Raw genomic sequence first — 25,312 nt, 5'->3', positions numbered from 1 at the left:
AGGGCCCATAACCTGTTAACGCGCTCATATATCAATGCAATTAGTTTCAATGTGTATATAGTAGTAGAATTGTTTTCGTTATATTAAAATGTATAAACATATCTAGCGTGAACGCTTTGGTTGAAAGTGTATGAGACTTAACTGTATTCGTGTACTTTGTCTGTCCGAGTTCTTTTCAAGACTGAGATATAAACATATGTCAAATATAAAACTCCACAAAACATGTAATAAATATTACCATCTCTTTCTATCATACCCATATGTGTCATATCAAATGATTTCGGTAATGTGAATCGGCAAATTTGTCGATAATATGTCTTCCCGAATTGTTTAAAAAATGTTTTATAAAAAAAAAAAATTCCACCTCTCTTTTACGACGGAAGCAGATTGTTCAGCTACTGAAACATGGAGATAGAAAGTGGAAGAGAAAGTAGCAGTCACGATACGGAGAATCACAGGATATGGACGTATGATATTTTGGTCCTTCGGAGCCGGACATACATGTATGCTCCAACTGGTGTCACATGATGATATTCTGTCCGTGGTGCTGTTCATGTATATAGACGACGGCTGCCACTTACCATCAGGTAGCCCCTCAGTTTGTTATTCCAATTACATAAAAAAGAGGCAGATACAAAAAAGCCAGATGAAAGAGAGGTTGAAAGCAGATTGAAAATATTTGACAATTTCTCTTATCCCTTATAAAATTTCCAATAAATTAAAACGTATCTGTGTACGGTCATGATATGCTGTAGTAAAAAACAGATAAACAACATCTGTATGTACCGTTCAGTGTCGAAGTTCATGTGATATATCATAGTGATTTTACATACTTTCCTCTAGTTTAATATATATGTGTATATTTATTGAAGCTCAGATATAAATATTTAAGAATATTGTACAATATATTATGTGTAATTGTAAATAAGAATTGTCTGATATATGTTGTCGATTAGATATATAATGTTCCTACACAGTGACGATCTGCGATAGTCACTCTTTCAGTATATCTGTATTCTAAACTGTCTGTTTGTATTTGTCTGGCTGGTTTTTCGATGTATATTATGTATTGAAATATGTTTAGCAATAGGCAACTAACAGTTCAAACTCTACTTAGCTGGATATCACACGTCTTATATAGAAAAATTAAAGTAGTGTTTATTTATTTCTGTCTTCTAGAAGGCGTCATGTTAAATTTAATATGACATCTAATCTTTACATAGTATAAAATTAAGTCGTTTACGCAGTCTGTTCGCTTAGATCTTTTAAACTACGCAACGGATTTTAATACAGTTTTCAGGAATAGATAAAAGTGATTTAAAAGGAAGGTTGTATATATAATATATACATATTATGGCACAGAAAAGCTGAAATATTCAATGATTTGTAACTAGCTACTCGCCACGGCTTCGCCTAGGTGTACATGTATTATACATATAAACCTTCCTCTAGAATCACTCTATTAAAAACCGCTTCAAAATCAGTTGCGTAGTTTTAAAGATTTAAACATACTCGTATATAGGGACGCTATATACGAGTACAAAGTCGCTGTAGCTGTCTGTCCGACAGCTACAGCGACTTTGTTCACATTATCTATTATTAAAAAACCGCTTCAAAATCTGTTGCGTAATTTTAAAGATTTAAGCATACATAGGAACGGACAGACAGCGATTACTTTGTTTTATACTATGTAATAATTATGTGATGTAACATTCACCCGTGCGAAGCCGTGGCGGAAGTTATGAGGGAATAGATGAACATACATACCGGTTGAAATCATAATCCTTCTCATTGCGTCGGCAAAAGCTCATGTCATTTAGTGTTGCCAAGTACGATCAAATTAAGAAATAGACTAATAAAACAAGTACCGAACTGTAACTATTATAGGGTCGGCAACGCGTATGTGACACCCCTGGTGTTTCAGGCGTCCATAGGCTACGGTAACCGTTTACCATCAGATGGGCCGTATGCTTGTTTGCCACCTAAGTGGTATAAAAAAAAACTAAAATAGGTATGACTATGGATGTTATTATTTGTTTATTTATATAAAAGTTTAGATATACGCTCTATTGAAGTATTTTTTTTAATATCTAAAGGTTAGCATACGAAAACTGCACTCGCGTCTCTTGATGAATATAGCTAACTAATTAACAAATAAGATATATTTTTTGGTAGGTGTCACTTTAGGGGTTGGTATATAAAACCACCCCTAAAAAGTATAGAACTCGTTTTTTACAGTTTCATATCGCAAAAATAAAAAAAAATGATTATAAGTAGTTTATCGAAAGTAATATATGGTTTCAATTTCATAAAGATTAAAATTGTTTTTTCTCCGTACGGAATCGGTACGGAGAAAAAATGTTTTTATCAAGGGGTTTCACCCCCATTATTGCCTTACTATAGGGGTTAGGGGTGGGAGATTGAGTATATAGGTATTTTAGATGAAAAACAATAAATTGAATGTAAGGACCCTTCATCCGATGCGAGTGCAGTTTTCATTTGTTTAACCCACTAGACAATTGGAACGGGTTTGTCCGCAATCTCACCTGATGTTAAGTAATGATGCGGTATAAGTTTGTATGTATATTGTAAGAAGCAGTAATTATGATGACGACTTAGGCTTTGAAGCCAAAGGAAACCCTAAGGAGCGCCCGTGACTTGTGACACGGGTGTAGGTTTAAAAGGCCCTTTTAGAATGCATTAACACTCACCTTCACTACTTGCAGCTTCCCCCCAGGCCCAACTAAGACCGGGATAAACCCATTTCTAATACAATTCACTATAGTATCCAAAACACAACCGGCACGCTCTGCGCTCCTCGACTGAATGCCGCGGCTCACCCAACTACCGACCTCCGTATCTATAGACCGAAGTCAATGTAGTAGGTCGGTCTATAAATACTAGATGGCGCTATTTACAATATTTGTAATAATCTTTACATTGGGTACTTCATTACTACTAATCACTTCAAACTACCTTGTTTTAATATCTTTTTAAAATATCAGATTTTTTCTACAATATTTATGTGAACTCTAACAATATGTATGACTTCAATGTCCCATTCAATTGCCCTATTCTTGGATAATGTATTGTAGATTGAATGTGTTCAAATATAGATATTATACTAATCGCGAAAGTTTGTGAGTATGGATGGATGTTTGTTACTCTTTCACGCAAAAACTACTGAACGGATTTTGATGAAACTTTTCAGTAATGTAACTAATACATCAGAATCACATATAGGCTATAAATTTCGCGATCACAGCTAGTAATGTATATATAAATATATTAATTATATTTTGAATAAATCTATGTGAATATGAATATATTTTGTGTAACGCGTGAATAGTGAATAATTCGTGGAACGAACATTCTCGGGCTGTGATATATCGCAAAGGGACTGATTTATTCATAAAATTAATATATTTTTTATTAGAAGCCTCGAGGCTGTGGGTTTATGGTATATTATTTAGTTTCATAGACTATAGATTTCCTTCTTTTTTTTTTTTATAACACACACTTCTTACTTGACTATAGATCTTCTTCTTGAAATCTTAATTCTAATTTCCATAGGAAATCTTAATTCTAATTTACTCTGTTTTGTTCTTGTATGCAACGAATTACATGTTTTTTTTATTGTTATTCAAGGTTGTAATTTACATGTGGATTAGTTTAGTTTCGCACTAGTCTGGATTTATTTATTTATTTAACTGTTGACCAATGAGAAATGCAAAATGTTGACTTTGCTGATAATGTTTTCTAATATATATTCGTTGTTGTTACAATTACTACTAAACTATAACGTTTTTTTGTACCTTTCTTAGACAAGTTCATGGTCGTAATACGAACAATTTAAATTGTAAGCCACAATCATAGAGCAAGTAAGGAAATAATAGAACAAATATAAAATAAACAATACTCAAATAAGATCATGGGCAGCGTCTATGGGAAACAAAAGCATAATTTAAAAAATAAACGAACATTTTCAATGTAAATGAAATATTTACCAAAGATTATTATTTTCTTTTATTGTTACTATTGTTTTATTGTAAACATAATGAATTTTGACAGTCTTGGTGGTCTAACAGTGTAGCACATCGCCTTCCGATAGCCGCGGGTTCGATTCCTCGCACGGTACAAACATTTGTATTCATGAGTATGATTGTTTGCCGGTCTGAGTGTTTTCTATGTATAGTTTGAAGTGTTTGTATTAGTTATCTAGTACTCGTAATACAAGCTTTGCATAGCTTGAGACAAGATGGCGCTGTGATGATGGTGATGATGATGATGATGATGATGATGATGATGATGATGATGATGACTTGTCTTTTGTTATAATAATCTAAGAATTTTTATTTCCAACGGCTTAAGAATATCAAAGTCTTATTATAATTATAAATATTAATAAGAAATCATTGCAACAGAGTTATATACATAGATCCCTTACACTTTATATCTTGGTTATGAGTTTGTTATAGAAAGTGACAAATAATACTTACATTTTGTTTATATGTGAACTAGTGTATTAGTAACAAGATACCAAAGCATACAATTGTTTCTGAATTGAGAATTTAAGTTTAAATGTACCTGAAAGGTCTGAAACTGGTTAACTGTTGTATAATTTTGCGTTAATTTAATGCAATTATTGTTTTAAGCTAAAGTTGAATTCTCTATTATGTAATATTGTTTTATCTGTGGTTCTATGTTTGTAATATATTATGTTTAGGTTTCTCATAGACAGCTACGTTTGTATTTATAATTACCAAGTTGTTGGCAATAATAAATTACTGATATTTGGGAAATTGTTTTATTTATTTGCAGGGTTAGTAGTATTTTGTTTTATTATTTAAAGTATTATCTGTCGCTTCCTATGCGAAGATATCCTTTTGGCCTATGTCTTATTATTTTTAACCTGTTTGTGTATTCCTGAGTTTTTTAACCCTTTCAGTGCCAAGGAGCGCTGTCGCGTTGTTCTCACAAGTTGTGAACAATACATGGCACTAAAAGGGTTAAAAAAAACTCAGGAATACACAAACAGGTTATAAAATAAAGCGACAGATATTATTTTAAATAATAAAAAAGTAGTATTTCATTAAATATAGATTATATTCGTAATACATTTTAATTAATAGTTTCCTGTTAGTTCCTTATAAATGTGTGGTAAGATTTTGGGTTCATATATATATATGTTTCATATGTATATATTCATATGTTTATAGAAGAAGTAGGCAAGTCCGTCTGCCATTGGGCCATAAACATGCTTACTTGATGGCCAATAGTATAAAATTATTAAAATACTAATATTGTTACTTAAAAATAGGGTTTGATGGTAGTGGGGTGAATGAAACGGGTATGTATTTTTAATCATAAAGAAATTAAATATATAATTTTGTCCATGAAATAAATAAAAACATTTGAGAAATATTCTATGTCATATTCTCATACCTACTGAATATACACAAGATTTCATGAGAATCGGTAACAAGGTTTCGGAGTTTTATCTACTAATACTGTGACACTGTAATTATGTATATAAGAGTCGCTGAACCGGCAAACATTTTTTTCTAAAAAATTAATACGCTATTAAAAAATATAGGGGTTGATGGTGTAAGGGTGAAAAATTAAGTGTATGTATATATTAATGGCAGATCATTAAAAAATACACAAAATGTTTTTTTTATGAAAAATATTTTACAGTGTTGCAGCGCTCCAGCCGCTGCAGCATTACGCTGAGCACGGACCTATTTAGTAGATGCTTCGACAAATATACATATACACACGTAATTTGTGTACTTTTTTTTCAATTTTAATATTTCATAAGAATTGCTAAAGTCGTTTCGGAGGAGTTTAGCTACAAACACTGACTTGAGACTTTTTTATATAAGATAACAATAATTCTTTACATTCTGTTTGTTTTTAAGTGGCATTAAGTATTGCGATGTTTTTTATAAAAATAACCTGAGTATAAAATGAACAAATATAATTTTATGTTGATTACTTATGTATCATTCTTCTCATGTTTGTATTATTTTTAGATTAAATTCGATAAAAAGTTTATAAGGTTGTTACTAACTATGTTAAATGAAAATTTAAACTCAAGTAATATTAATAGTTAGACAGTTTCTTTATTACGAATTAATACTAATGCTTTTGACCGCAGCTGGCCTTTATTTATTTATTTATTTATTTATTTGTACACATTACATTAATGGTTGTAGACAAGACAATTAACAGCCATCCCTGCACTAAGCTCAGGGCTTGTGTCGCAGGAATCAGAAATCCTTAATTACAAAAACATTAACTTAAAACATAACATTTATAACTTCACATAATGTTATGGGGCGAGTGCAGATGGCACTCCAAGCCCGCGGAAGGACTTATGGAGCGGCTGAAGGCCAACTCCTGCCTGAGCCTGTCGGAGACGACTTCTAAGGCCTGAGGCTCCGGTAGTGTTGTAATAATTTTGATCCCCGTTTGTATTTTACGATACGGGGTAATTACCATCACTGGAAAGATAATGAATGTAAAAATAAATGACAGAAATTGGCAAGTACCTACATAGAATATTTTATTGCACTTGTTATGAATCGCTAAGCAATTATGATCTATTATTTCTAAAAATCTATACTAATATATTATGTTATCTGTGCTAAGATTATAAAGCTGAAGAGTTTGTTTGTTTGAACGCGCTAATCTCAGGAACTACTGGTTCGAATTGAAAAATTTTGTGTTGGATAGTCCATTTGTTGAGGAAGGCTTTAAGCTATATAACATTACGCTACGACCAATAGGAGCGGAGCTGCAATGAAAACGATTGCAAAAGGTGGGAAAATGAAACGCAGACGACGTTGCGCGGGTCAACTAGTACCTAAAGAATAAAGATATGATTTTCGTTTCTACTAAACAAAAAATACTAAACCAATTTTAAACAAACTTACAACATACATAGATAATATAGCCCATGTTATCAATTTCATACACCAAAACATTAACGATCCGTACAGTAATTGCACCGTGCGTAGCCCGGGCGTCATGTTAGTGTTATGTAATAAATACAACGTGACCCTAACACCAAGTGTGATTTTAAAACAAACAATTAGAACAAATCAGAGGAATGATAACGAGTGACAATCAAACGACCGCCAGACGGCGTGAGCGCCTCATCAAGACCGACACATATACAGTAAAAAAACACGTATGTATTACATTTTCCTGTTTAAAATTTAACAATCTAACAATGTACAGTTGTTTGTTATGTTATATTACAATGTTAACAATAAATACAGCGGCCTTGGAGGTAAATACAGGTGTAAGGTGAGTGAAAGCCAACCGGTCGGTCTGACGACATTGTTATTACCAACTAGTATCAACAATTCACGTTCACGTGTACAGTTCATTGCCTCGTGAATTAAATTAACCAAATAGTTTTTCTAGTGTTGTGAACATAGATTTCGTTTTAATTGAGGCATGTTTTAGTATCTATAAATATAAAGAATAGTTTTTCTAGTGCTGTGATTATAGATTTTGTTTTAATTGAGGTATGTTTTGTTATTTATATGTATAAATAAAATTGGAGTGTCTGTTTGTAATTGAAATAATCTGTAGCGAGGTGGTTATTCTCATCAGTGTAGCGTTATATATGTTGTGACGAGGTGGCGCTACGTAATATAATATTTATTGTAGTATGTAGGTAGTGAGTATACCGGTAAAATGATTGCACGATTTATTATAAATTATTAAGTAAGTAGTGTTCTACATGGCTTGTTAAAAACGTGTACAGTCGACGCGGAGTCGGGACGTAGACTGATTTTACACTTAACTTAAATCTATGTTAGTGGAGGCGTATACTAATGGAAGGGTCTCAAGGGTCGACAGAAATATTACAAGTGTAGGCACAAATCGCTTTTTGCTACATGCATTTAAATATAAATACGGTACATACATTAAAATAACATTTTTTACAATTTTTGTCTGTCGGTTTGTTCCGGATAATCTTTGAAATGGCTGGGCCGATTTTGACGGGACTTTTTTTGGCAGGTAGCTGATGTAATAAGTTACTCCAACTTAGGCCACTTCTATTTAAGAAAAATAAAGTTAAACTCAAAATTTCATAAATGTAGTGTTTTGTCCTTATTGTACATACAATTTTCCTTATTCGAATGAGTGAGACAAAATATTTTTTGAATTAATTTGAATTTGTAATGACAGCATGGCGTCAGTGGACTACAACAAAATAGTAATCAAGGAGAAGTCATTCTACAAACCTGACTTGAACGAAGTGGCTGAAGGTGAGTATTTATTTTGTACCTACATTCTTTCTTGTTGACAATCACTTGGTAGCGAGGGGCCATTCAAGTATTACGTAAGCACTATAGGGGGGCGGGGGGTCTTTTCTTTGCTTATTTTGGATGACATGGGGGTGGGGGAGTCTGTATGATGATTACGTCATCGGTCGTAATTTACTTTTTTACACGAATGGCAACCCTCACATTGTCTTTGTTAAAAAAACAATACATTAATTGAGAAATGTTTACGTAAGCATGGGGGGAGGGGTAAGAGCTTTGCTTACTTTTGCTGACAACGGGGGATGAGGGGTAAATAATTGTGATAAATCTGCTTACGTAATACTTGAACAGCCCCCGATTTACTTTCCGAAAGTCGCGGGTTCGATTCCCGAATAATTATATTCGTATCAGTTTGTCGTCAGTCATGTGTCATTTAGATGTTTTGCCAACACAAGAACATTTATGAAAAAAAATACCAACTTCAAAGAGGGAGAAGTTTTGAAATCTAGAAAATAGGATAGTGAAGTATTCATTTTTTTTTGCAAGGTATAATCTCAATATTTTATCTTTCTATAATATGTCTTTTTTCAATATTTTCTCTTTTCCAGTGTTATCTCGTGGGCTGAAGAATAATTTCGAGACTGTGAGCGTGTCCGCAGTGGACTGTCCTGATCTCAGGCAGGAGCCGTTTAATCTTACATCACCAGGTAAATAAATAACCATATGTAATTATAATTATATTTTTTTTATTAAAATTAATTCTAAAATAAAAGTAGCATAATTTATGCCTCATAACATTAGCCATCTTTGAGTGAATTCCATCAAAATAGGTCCAACCATTTCAGAGATTAGCAAGAACAAATAGACAAACAGCCAAACCTTTAATATTAATTTTTTAATGTACTTAAGTTCCGTATTTATACTTTTATATGTATTTGGGGAAAACTGTTAATTTGAGATTACAAATAGCCACTTTAATTTTATTTACTTGTATATATCATTGCCAAACTAGTGGAGAAACAGACAGACGCGATTTTATTTTATACTAGCTGTTCCCGCGACTTCGTCCGCGTGGAATTTAACTTTATTTTTCTAAAATAAAAGTAGCCTAAGTTACTCCTTATTATATTAGCTACCTGCCAAAAAAAGTCTCATCAAAATCGGCCCAGCCATTTCAGAGATTAGCCGGAACAAACAGACAGACAGACAAAAATTGTAAAAAATGTTATTTTGACGTATGTACCGTATTTATATTCATATGCATGAACATGGATGACAGGGGGCGAGTGCAGATGGCACTCCAAACCCGCGGAAGGACTTATGGAGCGGCTGAAGGCCAACTCCCGCCTGACGGATACGACTTTAGTCTGAGGGCACCACTAGGGGTTCGAACCTCGGCTCAGGCCGTCGTAATATCGATCCCCGTTTGAATTGGACGGGGGATCGACCGGAGGGGTGGCATCCCTATGCGGGTTATATGTTCAATGTGTTTTACTTGTTGTTATGTAATTAACACAAATTAATATAATACATAGATAAATATAAGTGTAGGTACATAGTGTGATATATGGTCCCAACGTGAAACAGAACACTTTATCTAATCATACATTGTTTGTATTTAAATAAATATTAAATCTATACATATAAATAAAATTGGAGTGTCTGTTTGCAATATTGATATAACCGTCTCTCTTACTACATGCGTATGAATATAAATACGGTACATACACAAAAAAAATGCTTTTTACAATTTTTGTCTGTCTATCTGTCGGTCTGTTTGTTCCGGCTAATCTCTCAAATGGCTGGACAGATTTTGACAGGACTTTTTTTAGCAGGTAGTTTCTTAGGCAACTTTTATTTTAGAAAATTAAAGTTAAATTCCAAGCGAACGAAGTAGGTAGGTACAGCTAGTTATACAAATATAATGTATATATGTATTTTAGGTTCTTAGCGCTATAAGACTTTTCAAAGAAATAACGAAAAGGTTAGTCGACATCACAGAAAACCGAAGAACTGGCAGCTACCTCGGACAAAGAATTAGTCTAGCTATTCAAAGAGGGAACGCTGCCAGTATCTTCTGAACCTTGTCTAAAGGGACCCCTTTTAATAATATATTTTAGTTATTGTATTATATTTTTTAAGCTTTTTAATTTTAGGTTGTAGTTGTATAATTAAGTTATGTAAATGATATAATTCGGAACATCGGTCATTGACATTGTATCGGTCTGGGTGTTTTTTATGTATATTATGTATGTATTTACAAAATAAAATCTATGTATTTATATAAGTTGTCTAATACCCATAACACAAGCTCTGCTTAGCTTGGGACTAGATGGGGTTGTGTGAATTGTCTGAGGTTCTAATTAAGCACTGGTTTCCAGCCAGCGTGCACTGTAACATTATCAACAATTACAAACGAATTGTTTTTTTTGTACTAGGTACTAAGGTGGCAAATAAGCATACGACCCATCTGATGGTAAATGGTTACCGTAACCTATGGACGCCTGAGACACCAGGGGTGTCACGTGCGTATTGCCGACCCTTAAAAACCTTTATATACCCGTCTTGAAAAACTCCTTGTTGTAATCTCGTGAGAAAACCTCGGCAGGAAGTTCATTCCACAATCTAAGTGTACGCGGGAGGAAGCTCCTCTGAAACCGCACTGTCCGAGACCACTTAGGTTCTAGCGTGTGGGGATAAATTTCCTGTCGATGGCGAGCGATGGTAAAAGGTAGCCGTAGGCATCATGTCGAACAATTCCTCATAACACAGTCCGTTGTATAATCGGTAGAACACACAAAGCGAAGCGAAGTCTCGCCTCAAGCTAAGCGGTTCGATACCGCCAGAGAGATCGGGATCATCGACAATTCTCATAGCTCGTCTCTGAACCGAGTCAAAAGGACCGAGCTGGTATCCAGGTGCTCCTGTCGAAAGATGAGAGCAGTACTCCATGTGCGGCCGAACCTGTGACTTATAATAAGAGTGTAATTGTTTTTAATTATAAATTGTCACTAGGTTTCTTTGGTACCGTCATTTGTCCACTTATGCAGGTTTGTGTGGTGATGAGACACTGATCGAGTTGGGCGGTACGCAGTACCTGTTACCGCTGGTGCAGCGCGACAAGCTGTACGACCTGGCGTTGCTCGCGAAACACCTGCGCCGGGACCCAGCCTACATCATCGGTGCTGGAGCAGGACCATGGCCCGCCTTCAACGTCAATTGTGAGGTGTGTCATTATCATGATGTAATGATGAGTTAGATATAATGTAGAGATTATTAAGCGGTGCTGATGATTATCCAATTTTCTAATTACTAAACACACAATAAACTCGTCCTCTCTTCTCTTTTGCTTGCTGTGCTCAACAGGGTCCGTAATTATAGTAACCTTATAGATTGCTATTCATAAATAAATGAATGAATAAATGCTACATTGTTTAACTACCTCTTTTTTAATAACCTAACAAAATTTAGTTTATTTGTGTAAATTTGCTTTTCAAAAATAAACAACAAAACAAAGTCACAAAGTTACAGTTACTAGATGATGATTACGTCATCGATAGTTATATATAAAATTTTTTACACGACATTTTGTGAGCCTATTGGTAAGTAGGTCAACCATCACATTGTGTTTTTTTTTTTTTTTTATTTTAAGAAAAAAACAATATATTAATTAAAATAGACCCATTAACACGTTATAGACCGCATGTTTACTAATCAAGGGGCCGTTCAAGTATTACGTAAGTACGGGGCGGGGGGGGAGGGGATGACATGGGGGGTAAAGTCTAGATGATGATTACGTCATCGATAGTTATTTACTTTTTTACACGAATGGCAACCATCACATTGTGTTTGAAAAAACAATATATTAATTGAGAAATGTTTACGTAATCAAGGTCCCTTTTACAAGGGGTGTAGAGACAATAATTTTTTTTATTCTTAATTACGTATATTATTATTGAAATGTCTTTAGTGTACAATAATTTCAGGTAGAAATTATTTAACCCCTAGATTTATTTCAATTAAAGTGGGGTGTGGTCACCCGTGGGGGTGATCACCCGGTCCCAACGTGTTTTACTTTCGTTACGGACTGACCCACCAGTGGGAATGCGGTCTTTAACGTGTTTACCGAAATATTAAATAAATAGTTTTTTATTATAATAGTTTATATTTGCAGGGCGTGATAAATTTGACGGTCCGTAACGGCACGGTGGAGCAGGGCTCCCGCGCGGTGACTGTGCAGCCGGTGGGCGCTGCCAAAGGTCACAGCGGGTACTTGCAGCGACCGCTACCGGCGCACGAGACGCGCGCCGCGCTGCTAGGGAACTTCCTGCTCAGCCAAGGGAAGCCGGGCAAGGTGAGCTCTGAAAACCAGTAGCTTTCAATCTAATATACGGCCTTGTTGGTTTAGCGGTTCTACACACCGCTTTGCTTCCAAAGGTCGCGGGTTCGATTCTTTGCATAGTGCGAACATTTGTGTTCATAAGTGTTTGGGAAACTACTCTGCTACCAAAATGTTAGGGAAACGTCAGTCACGTACCTGTATGGTTCTGCGGATTTCTTGGGCTTCAGGGTCTCGAAGATATCTTAGCTAGCTTTCCAGTTTCACAGTAGGTTTCACAGTTCCAATTTATTTCAATTCACAACACAATGCGCGCGCGCGTCATGGCCGCTGTACGTTCGGTTCAGTACTAGGTGAGGGAGGGGAAGGCAAAGCGCGGGAACACAAACTAACTGACTCTAATATAATAATCTGTGCTTACGATGATACCGGGTAGATTTTGAACAATAAGTATGATTGTTTGTATTGCTCTAAGTGTTTTCAAATTTGGTATTAATTTATCAATGTTACCTTTCAAATTTTTATTATTCTTAACTTTATTAAGACGGCGCAGTATCAATTCCAAGTGATTTCATACTTTTTCTCGCGTGTGTATTATCACTGGCTGTACGTGCAAACGTTGCTTTGCCATATAAATTAAAATCGCTATTAAAAAATAGGGGTGGTGGTAGCAGGGTGAAAATTTAGGGTTGTATGTATTTTTTAATGGCACATTAGGTGCATATTTGTCTAAAAAATAAATGTTAGGGGTGGGAAACGCTTATCACTTAGGGGTATGAAAGATAGATTCTCAGACCTACTGAATATGCATATAATTTCACAGAAATCTGTTTAAGCTGATTCGTATAGTAACTATCATTCTAAGACGAGAATTTTATATATAACATATGCAACATTTTGCTGGTTTGTTACGCTTTGAGATGTATACCACACTTATTATTAACTTTACAGGTGATCAAGGTAGTAGCTAAGACCAGAACTGGTGACTCCAACTTCATCACATCGATCAGGGAGACTCTGCAGAACCATTATGGAGACAAAGTGGTCGGTCAGTACTTGTATTATATATATATTATCTGTGGTTATAGTAACTAACACTTAAAATTGTAATAGACAACCTTAGTGGTCTAGCGGTTTAGCACACCGTTTTACTTTCGATGATCGCGGGTTCGATTCCTCGCACGTTGCTAACATTTGAATACATTAGAATGATTGTTTGTACCGGTCTGGGTGTTATCTATGTATAATATGTATGTATTTACAAAAAAAAATGTATTAGTTGTCTAGTACTCATAACACAAGCTCTGCTTAGCTTGGAACTAGATGGTGCTGTGTTATTATATAATAGCTGTTCCCGCGACTTCGTCCGCGTGGAATTTGACGTTATTTTTCTAAAATAAAATTAGCCAAAGTTACTCCTGATTACATCAGCTACCTGCCAAAAAAAGTCCCGTCAAAATCGGTCCAGCCATTTCAGAGATTAGCCGGAACAAACAGGCAGACAGACAAAAATTGTAAAAAATGTTATTTTGGTGTATGTGCCGTATTAATATTCATATGCATGTAGTAAAAAACGGTTATTTCAATATTACAAACAGACACTCCAATTTTATTTATATGTATACATAATGTATATTGGTCAGGTCTGGGCGGCACGTTCGTAGTCCACGAGGGCCGCCTGAAGCACCACGTGATGCCGGACTTCTCCAGCACGCCGCTGTGCAGTGAACTCGATGTAGAGAACTGGCTGCATTTCTTCGAGATGCGTGCGCCAGTCGTGCACGTGGGCACGCTCGTCACCGGCGACCTCGTTAGTATATCACACTTTGTTTACCGGAATGACAATTAGCTGATACATCAAAATATAAAATCATTTATGCGGCAGTTGGCCTTCAGCCGCTCCATAAGTCCTTCCTTTGGTTTGGAGTGCAATCTGCACTCTAGTGGTCGGCTGATGGTGCAGATGGTGTCAGATGGCACTCCAGATGTGCCCGGTGAAGCTGTAAAGGCCAGCTGCAGCCAACATTATTATATAGATAGCAGTGCTCGCGACTTCGTCCGCGTAGAATAGTGATTATGCATTAAATATTTAACAGTCTAACCTAAAAACCAAATAAAACAGTTTCATGATTCTAGCTTCAAAAATGACGAATTTCTATACAGACTTTCTACCCTTATTTTTTTTAACCCACTTACGGGTAAAATTTTTCCCTCGTAGGGGTAAAATTTTACCCTATTTATATTTTACCCCGTTAAGGGTAAAATTTTACCCTAATTATATTTAATCAACAGCCTAAAATATAAGTTTCAAGCTTCTAGCTTTAAAAATGACGACCTTTCATGTTTTCTTTCAACCCCTTACATTTTTTCGTATTAATGATGTAATGAAATGAACTGCAATGAAATTTCATATGCCCTTTCTAAGAGTCTAGACTATCTGTACCAATTTAATCGAATTAGGGTGTTATTTTGCGGAAGTTAAAGTACAAAAGTCAAGTACAATTAACATGTGTGAGACTACGAATATTCGGTGTGGAAACCTGACCAGTGGCGACCTTCTCCAGTGGCGATCAAATTCCGACCGTTGTTGAGTCTACACCCATATCGCGACACGTGTTTCGCCTCTGAACGAGGCATCATCAGGCGTTAATTAGAGTTCGGGTACAGCTCGGAAGCCTAGTGTTGATTCATCGGCGACCAAATTTGGTCTATTAGTATCTGTACCAAATTTCATTTAAATCAGTTTAGTACTTTTAGCGTGAAAGCGTGACAGACAGGGTGACTTTCGCATTTATAATATTAGAAAGAATAAGACATGTATATGATTAATAATAATAATAATAATAAGTTTATTGTGCAAAAAACAGAAACAAAATGGACTTAACTAACGTTCCATATATATATTAATAATTTCGTCAAGGTGTACGGTAGACTCGAACGAAACCTTATGTGAATAACAGGTAAACATAAAAAAATATTGATTTCGAGTCGACAACATATATCCGCAAAAATCGGATTATGGAGTATTTCGTTAAATTCTAATGACACTGACAAACAAACCGCAGTCGCCATCTTTTCATTTCACTAGCATTTTCTTCGGTCGTTGACTCACTTTTTTATGATAAAAGAGTATGTTTTCCCTTTAAACCTGAAATTGGCCGATTGCGAGACAAATTTGGCAATTTTTTTTTATTTATTTGTTTTACGGCTCTGGATACAAGTCCTTTTTAGCCCAATTTAAAGTTTTACAAAAAAATAAACACTTGCACTTTTTATTTACTATATTTATTAAACACAATGAACTAAGCTTTACAAATCTATGCCTTGCTTACTTTTAATATTCCATAAGAACAGTCGTCGTCGTCATTTTTTAAGAACTGTGGAATATATATGAAAATATGGAAATAATAACCTAGATAAAAACCCGGCTTCGCTCGGGTGAAATGTGGTATGTTTTCCCTTTAAACCTGAAGACAAATTTGGCAATTTTTTTTTATTTATTTGTTTTACGGCTCTGGATACAAGTAGATATGACTACAGAAATATCTACCCGCACAATATCTTTCCACATTTTCATATATATTCCACAGTTCTTAAAAAATATTTAATACCAAGTCCAGTGCAGTAGTGTCTAAACTAGGCCAAGCTGTATCTCAGACACCACCCTCCTAAAGATAATATGCTATGAAATTTTTAAGAGTTGAACGATTGAAAATTGTGATTAATATATTATTATTGTTGTTGCCATTCCCGCCAGGACCTGGACCTTCGCGTGCAGCACTTCCACGGGTCCAGCACGCACGGGGACGGCGGCCACTACCACGGCGACACCACGCCCTCCACAGCGCACTACGAGGGGTACTTCGCGGTGGCCTCCACCGTGCTCAGGGTGGACCCGCCCCTAGAGAAACACACTTTCGGACGCGACTAGCTAATGCCTTGACTTTAGTGCAGTGATATGAAATTATCTAAATAGTAATATGTATATAATATAGAACTATGGATATATGAAAGTACAGCGCCTATTTATAATGATAACAAAATAATCTTTTTTTTTATTCGGCATAAAAAATGCAACCCTAAAAAAGTTTAGCGGCTAAGATGGGGCCGCTATTATTTATGATTATGTGTTCATGTAGAAGCAGCATCAGGAAAGGAGGTGAAATGATGAGTTCAGTGATGTCTATTTACATATTTATAATATATAGAATTATTTACAATTAGTATATGTACAAGAAGGCGATTCGGTCTCGAATGACAGACCTGTTATTTTATTGTTCTGTCGTAGGCAACGGTGTTGCCGCGTGATAATACTAAATTCGCCACAAAAGAAAAATTCAGTTGAGTTTCTTGCTAGTAGGGTAGAAAAAATGTTAATTTAGTTTAACAATTTTTTATCTACCGTCCAATTCCGGTAACCAAATATAATAATTAAAAATCTTGACGTTAATAACCGTTTAAAAGGTTTTACATAAATAAATGATTTTTATTTTGACCAAACCGCCGTTGCTGTTCGTTATATCTTTTAAATTACGCAACGAAGTCGAATGCAGTTTTCAGCTATAGATAGAATGATTCAAGAGGAAGGTTTATATATATATATAAATAAACTCATTACAAGCATTTTGATTATATTTTGATTCTACCACTCATTCGGTATAGAACAAAGAAGAATGTGCAAGAAAGTGTGTTGCTCTTTTTAAAGATGTTTTTTTATATAAATAATTACAGTATAACAAGAAGCCGATAATCAACATAGAAATCGCTAGTGTAATCAGATAATTTTGTCAATAAAACAAAAACATTATTATCGTTAACGAATTCTTCAATTTTTTCTAATATATAATACATGCGACGTGTATATATGAATTTATTATATATGTTTATTTGTCGCAGTGACATATTTATTATATGGAATAAAATAACTTTGTATTGTAAAAAAAACATATGGCTCTATATACACGAATGGCCGGTTACGTACAAAACATATACTAGGCACGCGTCCGTGCATGCAGCTAACGATTGCGAAAGGGCCGTCCAGGAATCACGTGAGGCTCAACCCCCCTCATCAGGGGAAAGGGGGGTGCAGTAACATATCACAGCCGAAAGGTGGCATGTAGACACGACCTTTGACTTTTCTAGAATACAATTACATTATCCTTTACACAAGTATTGGAAGGTAGTATTCTTAAAACTTTAAGAATCTTTGTAGGTACTAAAAATACACGTTATCTTGGGTAGATAGGAAAGGTTTAGTGCTACGTTTACATTCAGCCACTCGCGCTGCCAGTCCTTTAACTCGCGCACGAAAAACCGACAATCGAGGGAGCGCCGGGCAGCGCGAGTGGCAGCGCCAATGGCATGGGAAGTGTTTCCACTCGTGTTTACACTCTCGCGCTGCTCACTTCCCTGCCCACTCGGGCTGAGTGTAAATTGGGCATTAAGTCTCACCACATATCACCAAGAGGAAGAGGGTAGGTTTAAAAAAAAGCTAAAATACATCACGTGATCAATGAACGGGCCTTAACAATATTATATTGATAATTAACTGGCTATAGACATAAGCTTAACTAAATATGAGTACTCGAATGACTGACTCCGTGACAATATTCTCTTATCAAAAACAAAATAGAGTACTATTTTGTTTCATTAATATTTTGTTGTCGTTACACCTAATTGCAATTACACAATTAGTACAAATTAGTCTTGTGTAAATAATATAAAACATTATATAAATATAACATTTAGTTGTTTTATCTGACTATCCATAAATTGTTACATATTTTTTACTTCTTTGTAGCTATGTTTATCCTCACCATTGTAGTTGTATACATATATGATTTATTGTTTTATTTAGGAAGTGAGTATACCGGTAAAATAATTGTACAATTTTCTTGTCACATGTGTGAGATTTCCTCTCTATAGCGAGATGTCACATTTTAAAATGATTAAATTATATGTTATATTATATCAGCAGATCTAATACTATTGTTACCTCTTTTCTGGTCCTTGTCACATGTGTCAGACTTCCCCTCTATAGCGAGACATATATTAAAATGATTAAATTATATCAGCAGTTCTAATATTATTGTAACCTCTTTTCTGGTCCTTGTCACATGTGTGAGACTTCACCGCTATAGCGAGATGTCACATATTAAAGTGTTTAAATTCTAGCATCAGTTCTAAAATAATTATTTTTAATTCATAAGCGGCTAAAATATGTCCTACATGAATTAATGATTTTTTAATTTGAATTTGAATTTGAATAGAAATAACATCATATCAAAAATTAAATAAACATTTTGAAATGTGACAACGAAAGTCTCCTCCTCTATTGCCACATATATATGTATATAATATTTATATATACATAATGTTATACAATTACCTTGTGTCACAATTTATAAAGATAATGGGAGGCCAATACACTATATGTTCGTACACGCAGATTATAATATTAAAACAAATTAAAAATATAATTTATCAACTATCTACACTGTACGTCATTTTAACACTTTGAAGTATGGCTTAGAATGAATTTATACATAAAAATTGCATTACTCGGTCCTGCCTAATAATCTTATGGAAAATAAAGAGTTTCGAGTACAAATTATTGACCAGATAGAGACCATACCGTTTTAATCTAAATATATATAACTCAAACGTGACTGACTAATAGTGATCTATCAACGCACAGCCCAAACCACTGGACGAATCGGGCTGAAATTTGGAATGCAGGTAGATGTTATGACGTAGGCATCCGCTAAGAAAAGATTTTGACTAATTCTACCCCCAAGGGGATAAAATAGGGGTTGAAAGTTTGTATGAAACTTTGTCAATTTTAGTTTAAGCATATTAACTCTACTTTTTTCAGTAGATATTACCCTCTAGTCTCAGAAACTTTACCATTTTTAATTTTAAGTATAGATTTATTTAGTTTTTTGTTTTCATTATTATTGCACCTTATCATAGACAAACTCTCTTCTATGTATTACATATATATCTAAGCTGTTGCGCACTCATATCTACTGAAGGTTATAGCTGAAAAAAAAGTTTGATCCCTGGTCAAAAATCACACTACGCTACAGCCATTTTGCGCTGCTGCAGCACACAGTTTGGAGTGCCATCTGCACTCGTCCCCTATCGTTCGGTGAAGCTGTAATGACCAGCTGCGGTTAACAGCATTAGAGTAGTTGAAAAAAAAAACTATTTGTATACTTCAAGTATAGTGTTGTATGAGTTCAGTGTAAATGGTGACGTAATTGGACACAGCCAAGGCTCTAGCAGTCTACTGAGCACACAATATAAACATATAAAACAATATTAGTATCAAATCATATATAGTCCAATAGCACAATATTTTATTTCATAGTAATTCTAGAATAGCCGTGATCCCACTAGTGGGACAATAGCTGCTTTTAAACGTACGCTCTTTCACGTAGGAAACAATGAGTATCTAAATACAGACAGGAATCAAGATCGCGCGCGGGGCTAACTCACACATTCTCGCGTCCTTCAATCGTGAGTGATTTCGCGCCATTTTGTAATAATGATCATTTCAAAATGGCGGACATCCAGGCATACTAGCCAGTAAAAATGGCGTGTCTATTGCAAAACAATATATCAAAATCTCTAACCAAAGCGGAACAATCATAGAAAAAGAAAAAGAGTTGTATGCATGCTTGCGAAAAATATCTGTGAAAGCACCGAAATAAATAATTATTGATAATTTATAAAACTTACGTGTCTTCAGATAATAAAGTCTAGTGGAATATAAAATGAAATTGAAATGAAAGTAAATCGAAAATATAGATTGAAAATCATTCACAATTACGCACGCTATTTCGATCGCTCGTGAAAGAACGTGCCGAGTAATGGCCGCTATTGATTGGTAGTATGTTTCGAAGCTAATTGGTGTCGGCTTAGCGTGGGTCTCTAGTTCGAATTTGAGTAATACAACTCTAAGAGCGTTTCACAAAAGTCTGCATTATCTGTCATGGAATTATCTTATTTTTTCGCCTAACTACGAGTATGTTGTTTACGGGTAAACGTGTGCCGTTCTTAATGTCTGCTCTGATAACTATGACTGATTTATTTTTCAAAATAAAACAAGTAAATACTTATGTAAACTTTGCTATTTGGCAGTTTGTATTCACAGAAAATTGTTAACCTGTATAATACTTATTTAAAAAAGAACAAATGTTAGATAATATTAGGAATTTAAATTTTTTAATATTCTTCCGAATCATCCATTCCAAATCTACGTTCCGAATGAGTGGTAGAATAAATATATGACTTTTCAAAGTGCTTATAATAACATTTTTTAAATAAAAATGATTTCTACTTCAGTAGAAGGCTTCTAGTTTTATTACAATACAAAAGTACTACATCGATGCCACTCATTCTATGATATTAATACGCCACTGTTTTCATTCTATGATCAGTAGAGCTATTCTGTAAGCATCGCTTACAAATTCAAAAGCGGTATCCGCGGTGAGATCGTACATTGGCATTTTGTACAACACGATAGCAACTGCTGTGCCACGCACGAGGCGGGATGGAGGTAAAACAGGCACTTGTGTTTTTATTAGAAATATAGGCAAACTCGATAGCTCGGTAGGAACTTTAAATTTTGCAAGTCAATAGAATAGAATAGAAAATCATATTCAAATAAACTTACATTGAAGTACTTTTGAATAGTCATCACGTTTTTTTTAATCTACTGTTCATTCAGAAAGCTGTCTCATCACAAGAAGAACGAGCAAGAAACTTGCGTGTTGCTCTTTTAAATAATTTTATTGTTACGTTACATTTTTAAGTTAAAATGTGTGAATACAAACTACCAATTAGCACTGATTCAATTAAATAATAGACAAAATATTAAGTATACAACCAACTGGTTAAACAATTAATAAGAGGAAATCATTCATAGCGATAAGAGCAGACCAGTCCCTACAAGTAGCACCCGTTCACGAGTATGACGGATGAGCCAGCCATCACTGCGACCATATTTTAGGGAGCCCAATGACCCGGCCCACCACGCCGCCACAAGTCTGGACATTTTAGTGAGCATGATTACTCAAGACACGTGATTATGAGTGCCTCGAGTGTAGCGATGAGTGAAATTAGTTGATAAAAAGCTTGCAGAATACCAATACTGTGTGTTAACTGACTGTCTCCCTCTGTGATCTACCATCATACCGAAATTATATAAATACAATATATAAAATGATCTCTCTAACACATTGCTAAATATCCGTTGTTTTCCACCAAAATACGGTACAATCCGGGCTATACATACTAGTAAATATACACAAATTTGGAAAACTAATTAAAATTAGTTATAATTTATGAAAACACATATAAAAATTATGTAAATACATTAAATAAACATATTTTATACATATATAATATAGTGTAGATGAGTTTTTATATTTATACTATGTGATATTGGCGTCATTGTGACGTCATGAACTGACATGTGTGGAATGAAATTACTTTTTCTTACTTCGTTACTCAAACGCCATATTTTTTTTATTAAGTATTTTACGGCCCAACGCCATCTGTCACAAAATACGTTTATGTCAATTTCGAAATTTGAAACGAGATGCTGGAAATAAATCTAACTTGTGCTTGGAGCGCAAGGACAACATTTTTTTTTATTATTTCTACTGACACTCTGTAATAGATCTTATTCCACACTACCTTTTGGTTTCTTCCACTTACCTATCCTGCTAACTTGACAGTAACTTTGTTATACTTTGCGAAAATGTTATCTTAATGCATTAAATAGATAGAAACGTAACAGCCATGTAGATTTCATATTTGCAACATATATATGTAATGGTAGCTAATATAAAAATCAAAACCATATATTATTTATACGTATATGATCACGGGTAAACTGAAGAGTAGCGGGTAGATAGTAAATGAAATATTTTTTATGGACAGACATATGCATCTACCTTCACACGTCTTCGTTTGTTGCTACTGCTGGAACTCGCTCGATGTTCATGATGATCATGGTGGTTGAAACACTGCCGAAATATCGGTAACTCAGCAAATAAATATAAAACGTTGTAAGATCCCGTGATTTTTACTAATTATACGTATAAATAATATATATTTTGATTTTTAAGTTTAAATATCATGTTTAAAACAGTACATATATTATTAAATCATTTATTACACGGACGAACTTCAGTATATTTTATTAATTTATTTAATACAAGTAGCTGATAGTTTAAGTATTTAATATTTACATATGACAATTATTAACTTACATTAACGGCAGATTTACACGATGTCAATTTGTGGCCCCAAAATGTCTGTCTGTGTCTATTACCAAAAAGCGCTGTGCAAATGATTTGTCGACGATTGGATGCGTGATTTTCTGATGTTTGTGACATTGTCACAATAACTAGATATATCAATTAAATAAATAAATAAATAATCTTGGACAATTAACACAGTACCATTATTCCTACGGTACGCAGAGCTTGTGTTATGTGTACTAGACAACTGATATAAATACTTAGATATTTTTTTGTAAATACACACATAATATAAATAGAAAACACCTAGACCGACACAAACAATCATACTCATGAGTACAAATGTTTGCACCGTGCGAGGAATCGAACCCGCGACCATCGGAAGTAAAGCGGTGTGTTAACCGCTAGACCACAAAAGACTTCAAAAAGTAACAAAATCCAGAAAGCGTGTTACAGTCGTAGCTTGCAGAATGTGGTGCCATCAAATTGGCCACCGTGTAAATGCGAATTTAATTATACACTAGAGATGAAACGGATATCCGGTAACTATCTGGTATCCGGCCTATCCGGCGGACTTAATACTAAATAAAGCAAATAATTACTTAAAAAATTTTTTTTTTATTCATTTGGATGCCTATCCGGCCAAATACCGGAAAACTACTATTTGTCTGGATAGGCATCTAGCCGAATTAAAAATAAATATATTTTTTAAGTAATTATTTGCTTTATTTCGTTAGTCTTAGTATTACATAAGGAAAAAAAATAGTTTGTTTTCAATTTTTAATCACTGTTATAGAAAGAAAATGAATTTATTAGTTAGCTAAGTTCTGCCGGATATCCGGCTATTCGGTCACATGTTTGGCCGAATATCCGGTATCCGGTATCCGGCTAAACTGCTATCCGTTTCATCTCTATTATACACGTATAATTTTTTTTTGGGTGTCCACAGTTGTATAAATTTAGACCCTTGATATCATTTTGTGCACAACACTTTATTAAAATTACACTGTAATTTTTAAATAAAAAATACCTGAAAGCCCTCTATATTTCACTAGATATGTAAATTCACAACCTTTACAAAATAACACTTCGGATCTGTACTGGAAGTCCCTCTTTGATTATTGCGAAGTGTGGACACCCTGTTAATCTAATTTGTATATTAATATATGATTTCTGTACATTTCAGGACAATTACGGTCAAGTATGATTTTCCAACAAAAGAAAACACCTTTACCAACACTAACATTAATGAATTTATGTAACCAATACAATAAAAAAAATACCAAACATCCCTTATTCATAAAAACTACAAACGTATTTAATTTACGTTAAAATTATAAAAAAAAAAATTTCGTTGTATGATAAAAAAAATCAAACAGCTAAAATAGGTCGTACATGACGTTTTTATGAATAAAAGAGTGAGAATATATCGGACGCTTTATAGAAAAATGCATTAAGTAGAAAAAAATATACATTGAGAATTCGACTTTAAAATTTTAAACATAAGGTCGATTTTTCAATATTTTATTTTTGAGTTAATTCAGTTTATAAATCATGGGATATATCTGTAGATTTTAATATGTACATTTTAATAAGTATTCCAACAAGCCTCGTACAAATTTAAAAATATCTCAAAATTCTATATACATCATAGTACCGTGTCGATACAAAACTAAGCTACCGGTGTCGTTACGTCAAAAGTCATTACCTACCTACTTAGTGCGGGCACACATTACGATCAGTTTGTTTATGCGAAACCGTTCTGATTGGCGCATTTCCAAGGTGGGCGTGGCTTAGGAACCAAATGTACCAATCGAACGGTGGGAGGATCTGACCTGAACTGTATGTGCGCCCGCACTAAGGGTGGCACACGGGGCGGTGCGGCGCCGTTACGATTTAATATAATACATTTTTTTATATTACTATTTTATATATATATCACTGGAATAGTATCGGACGTGTACCCAAGTGTCTATACGTGACCGAACATTAGAAAAATAATTTGTGATCTCTATGGTAACGCTTATTAGATTCCTAAGACCGTGGTTCAGTGGCTGTAATTTCATTATTGTTACTGGCAGCTTGCTCACCATTATTTTTATATTACGTTGATATCTCCCCTCCGATCGATCCCCCGTCCAATTCAAACGGGGATCGAAATTACGACGGCCTGAGCCGAGGTTCGAAACCCTAGCGGTGCCCTCAGACTAAAGTCGTATCCGTCAGGCGGAGTTGGCCTTCAGCCGCTCCATAAGTCCTTCCGCGGGTTTGGAGTGCCATCCGCACTCGCCCCATAACGTCCGGTGAAGCTGTAAAGGCAAGCTACGGCCCACAGCATTAGAGTAGTCCGAAAAAAAAAACATTGATATCTCTTTTTATATATCACTTTTGACCGACTGGTGAGCTCTTTTGGA

The 25,312-nt window shown here is 34.8% G+C and overlaps 1 protein-coding gene across 1 annotated transcript; it reads left to right on the top strand.

Annotated features, from left to right (window-relative positions):
• The first annotated feature begins 7,349 nt into the window (after positions 1-7,349).
• On the top strand, positions 7,350-16,760 carry LOC131854123 (ester hydrolase C11orf54 homolog). The gene is made up of 8 exons (XM_059205254.1): positions 7,350-7,538; positions 8,209-8,288; positions 8,894-8,992; positions 11,336-11,511; positions 12,460-12,639; positions 13,576-13,672; positions 14,268-14,434; positions 16,382-16,760. Exons 2-8 carry the CDS (start codon positions 8,210-8,212, stop codon positions 16,553-16,555), a joined length of 972 nt encoding a protein of 323 aa, XP_059061237.1. The 5' UTR covers positions 7,350-7,538; position 8,209; the 3' UTR covers positions 16,556-16,760.
• The last annotated feature ends 8,552 nt before the right edge of the window (positions 16,761-25,312 follow it).

The sequence above is a fragment of the Achroia grisella genome, unplaced genomic scaffold, assembly GCF_030625045.1.
Source record: "Achroia grisella isolate CSIRO2021 unplaced genomic scaffold, CSIRO_AGI_Agris_v1 utg970, whole genome shotgun sequence".
NCBI classification, from domain to species: Eukaryota; Metazoa; Arthropoda; class Insecta; order Lepidoptera; family Pyralidae; genus Achroia; species Achroia grisella.
This window is presented reverse-complemented; position numbering and strand designations above follow the sequence as displayed.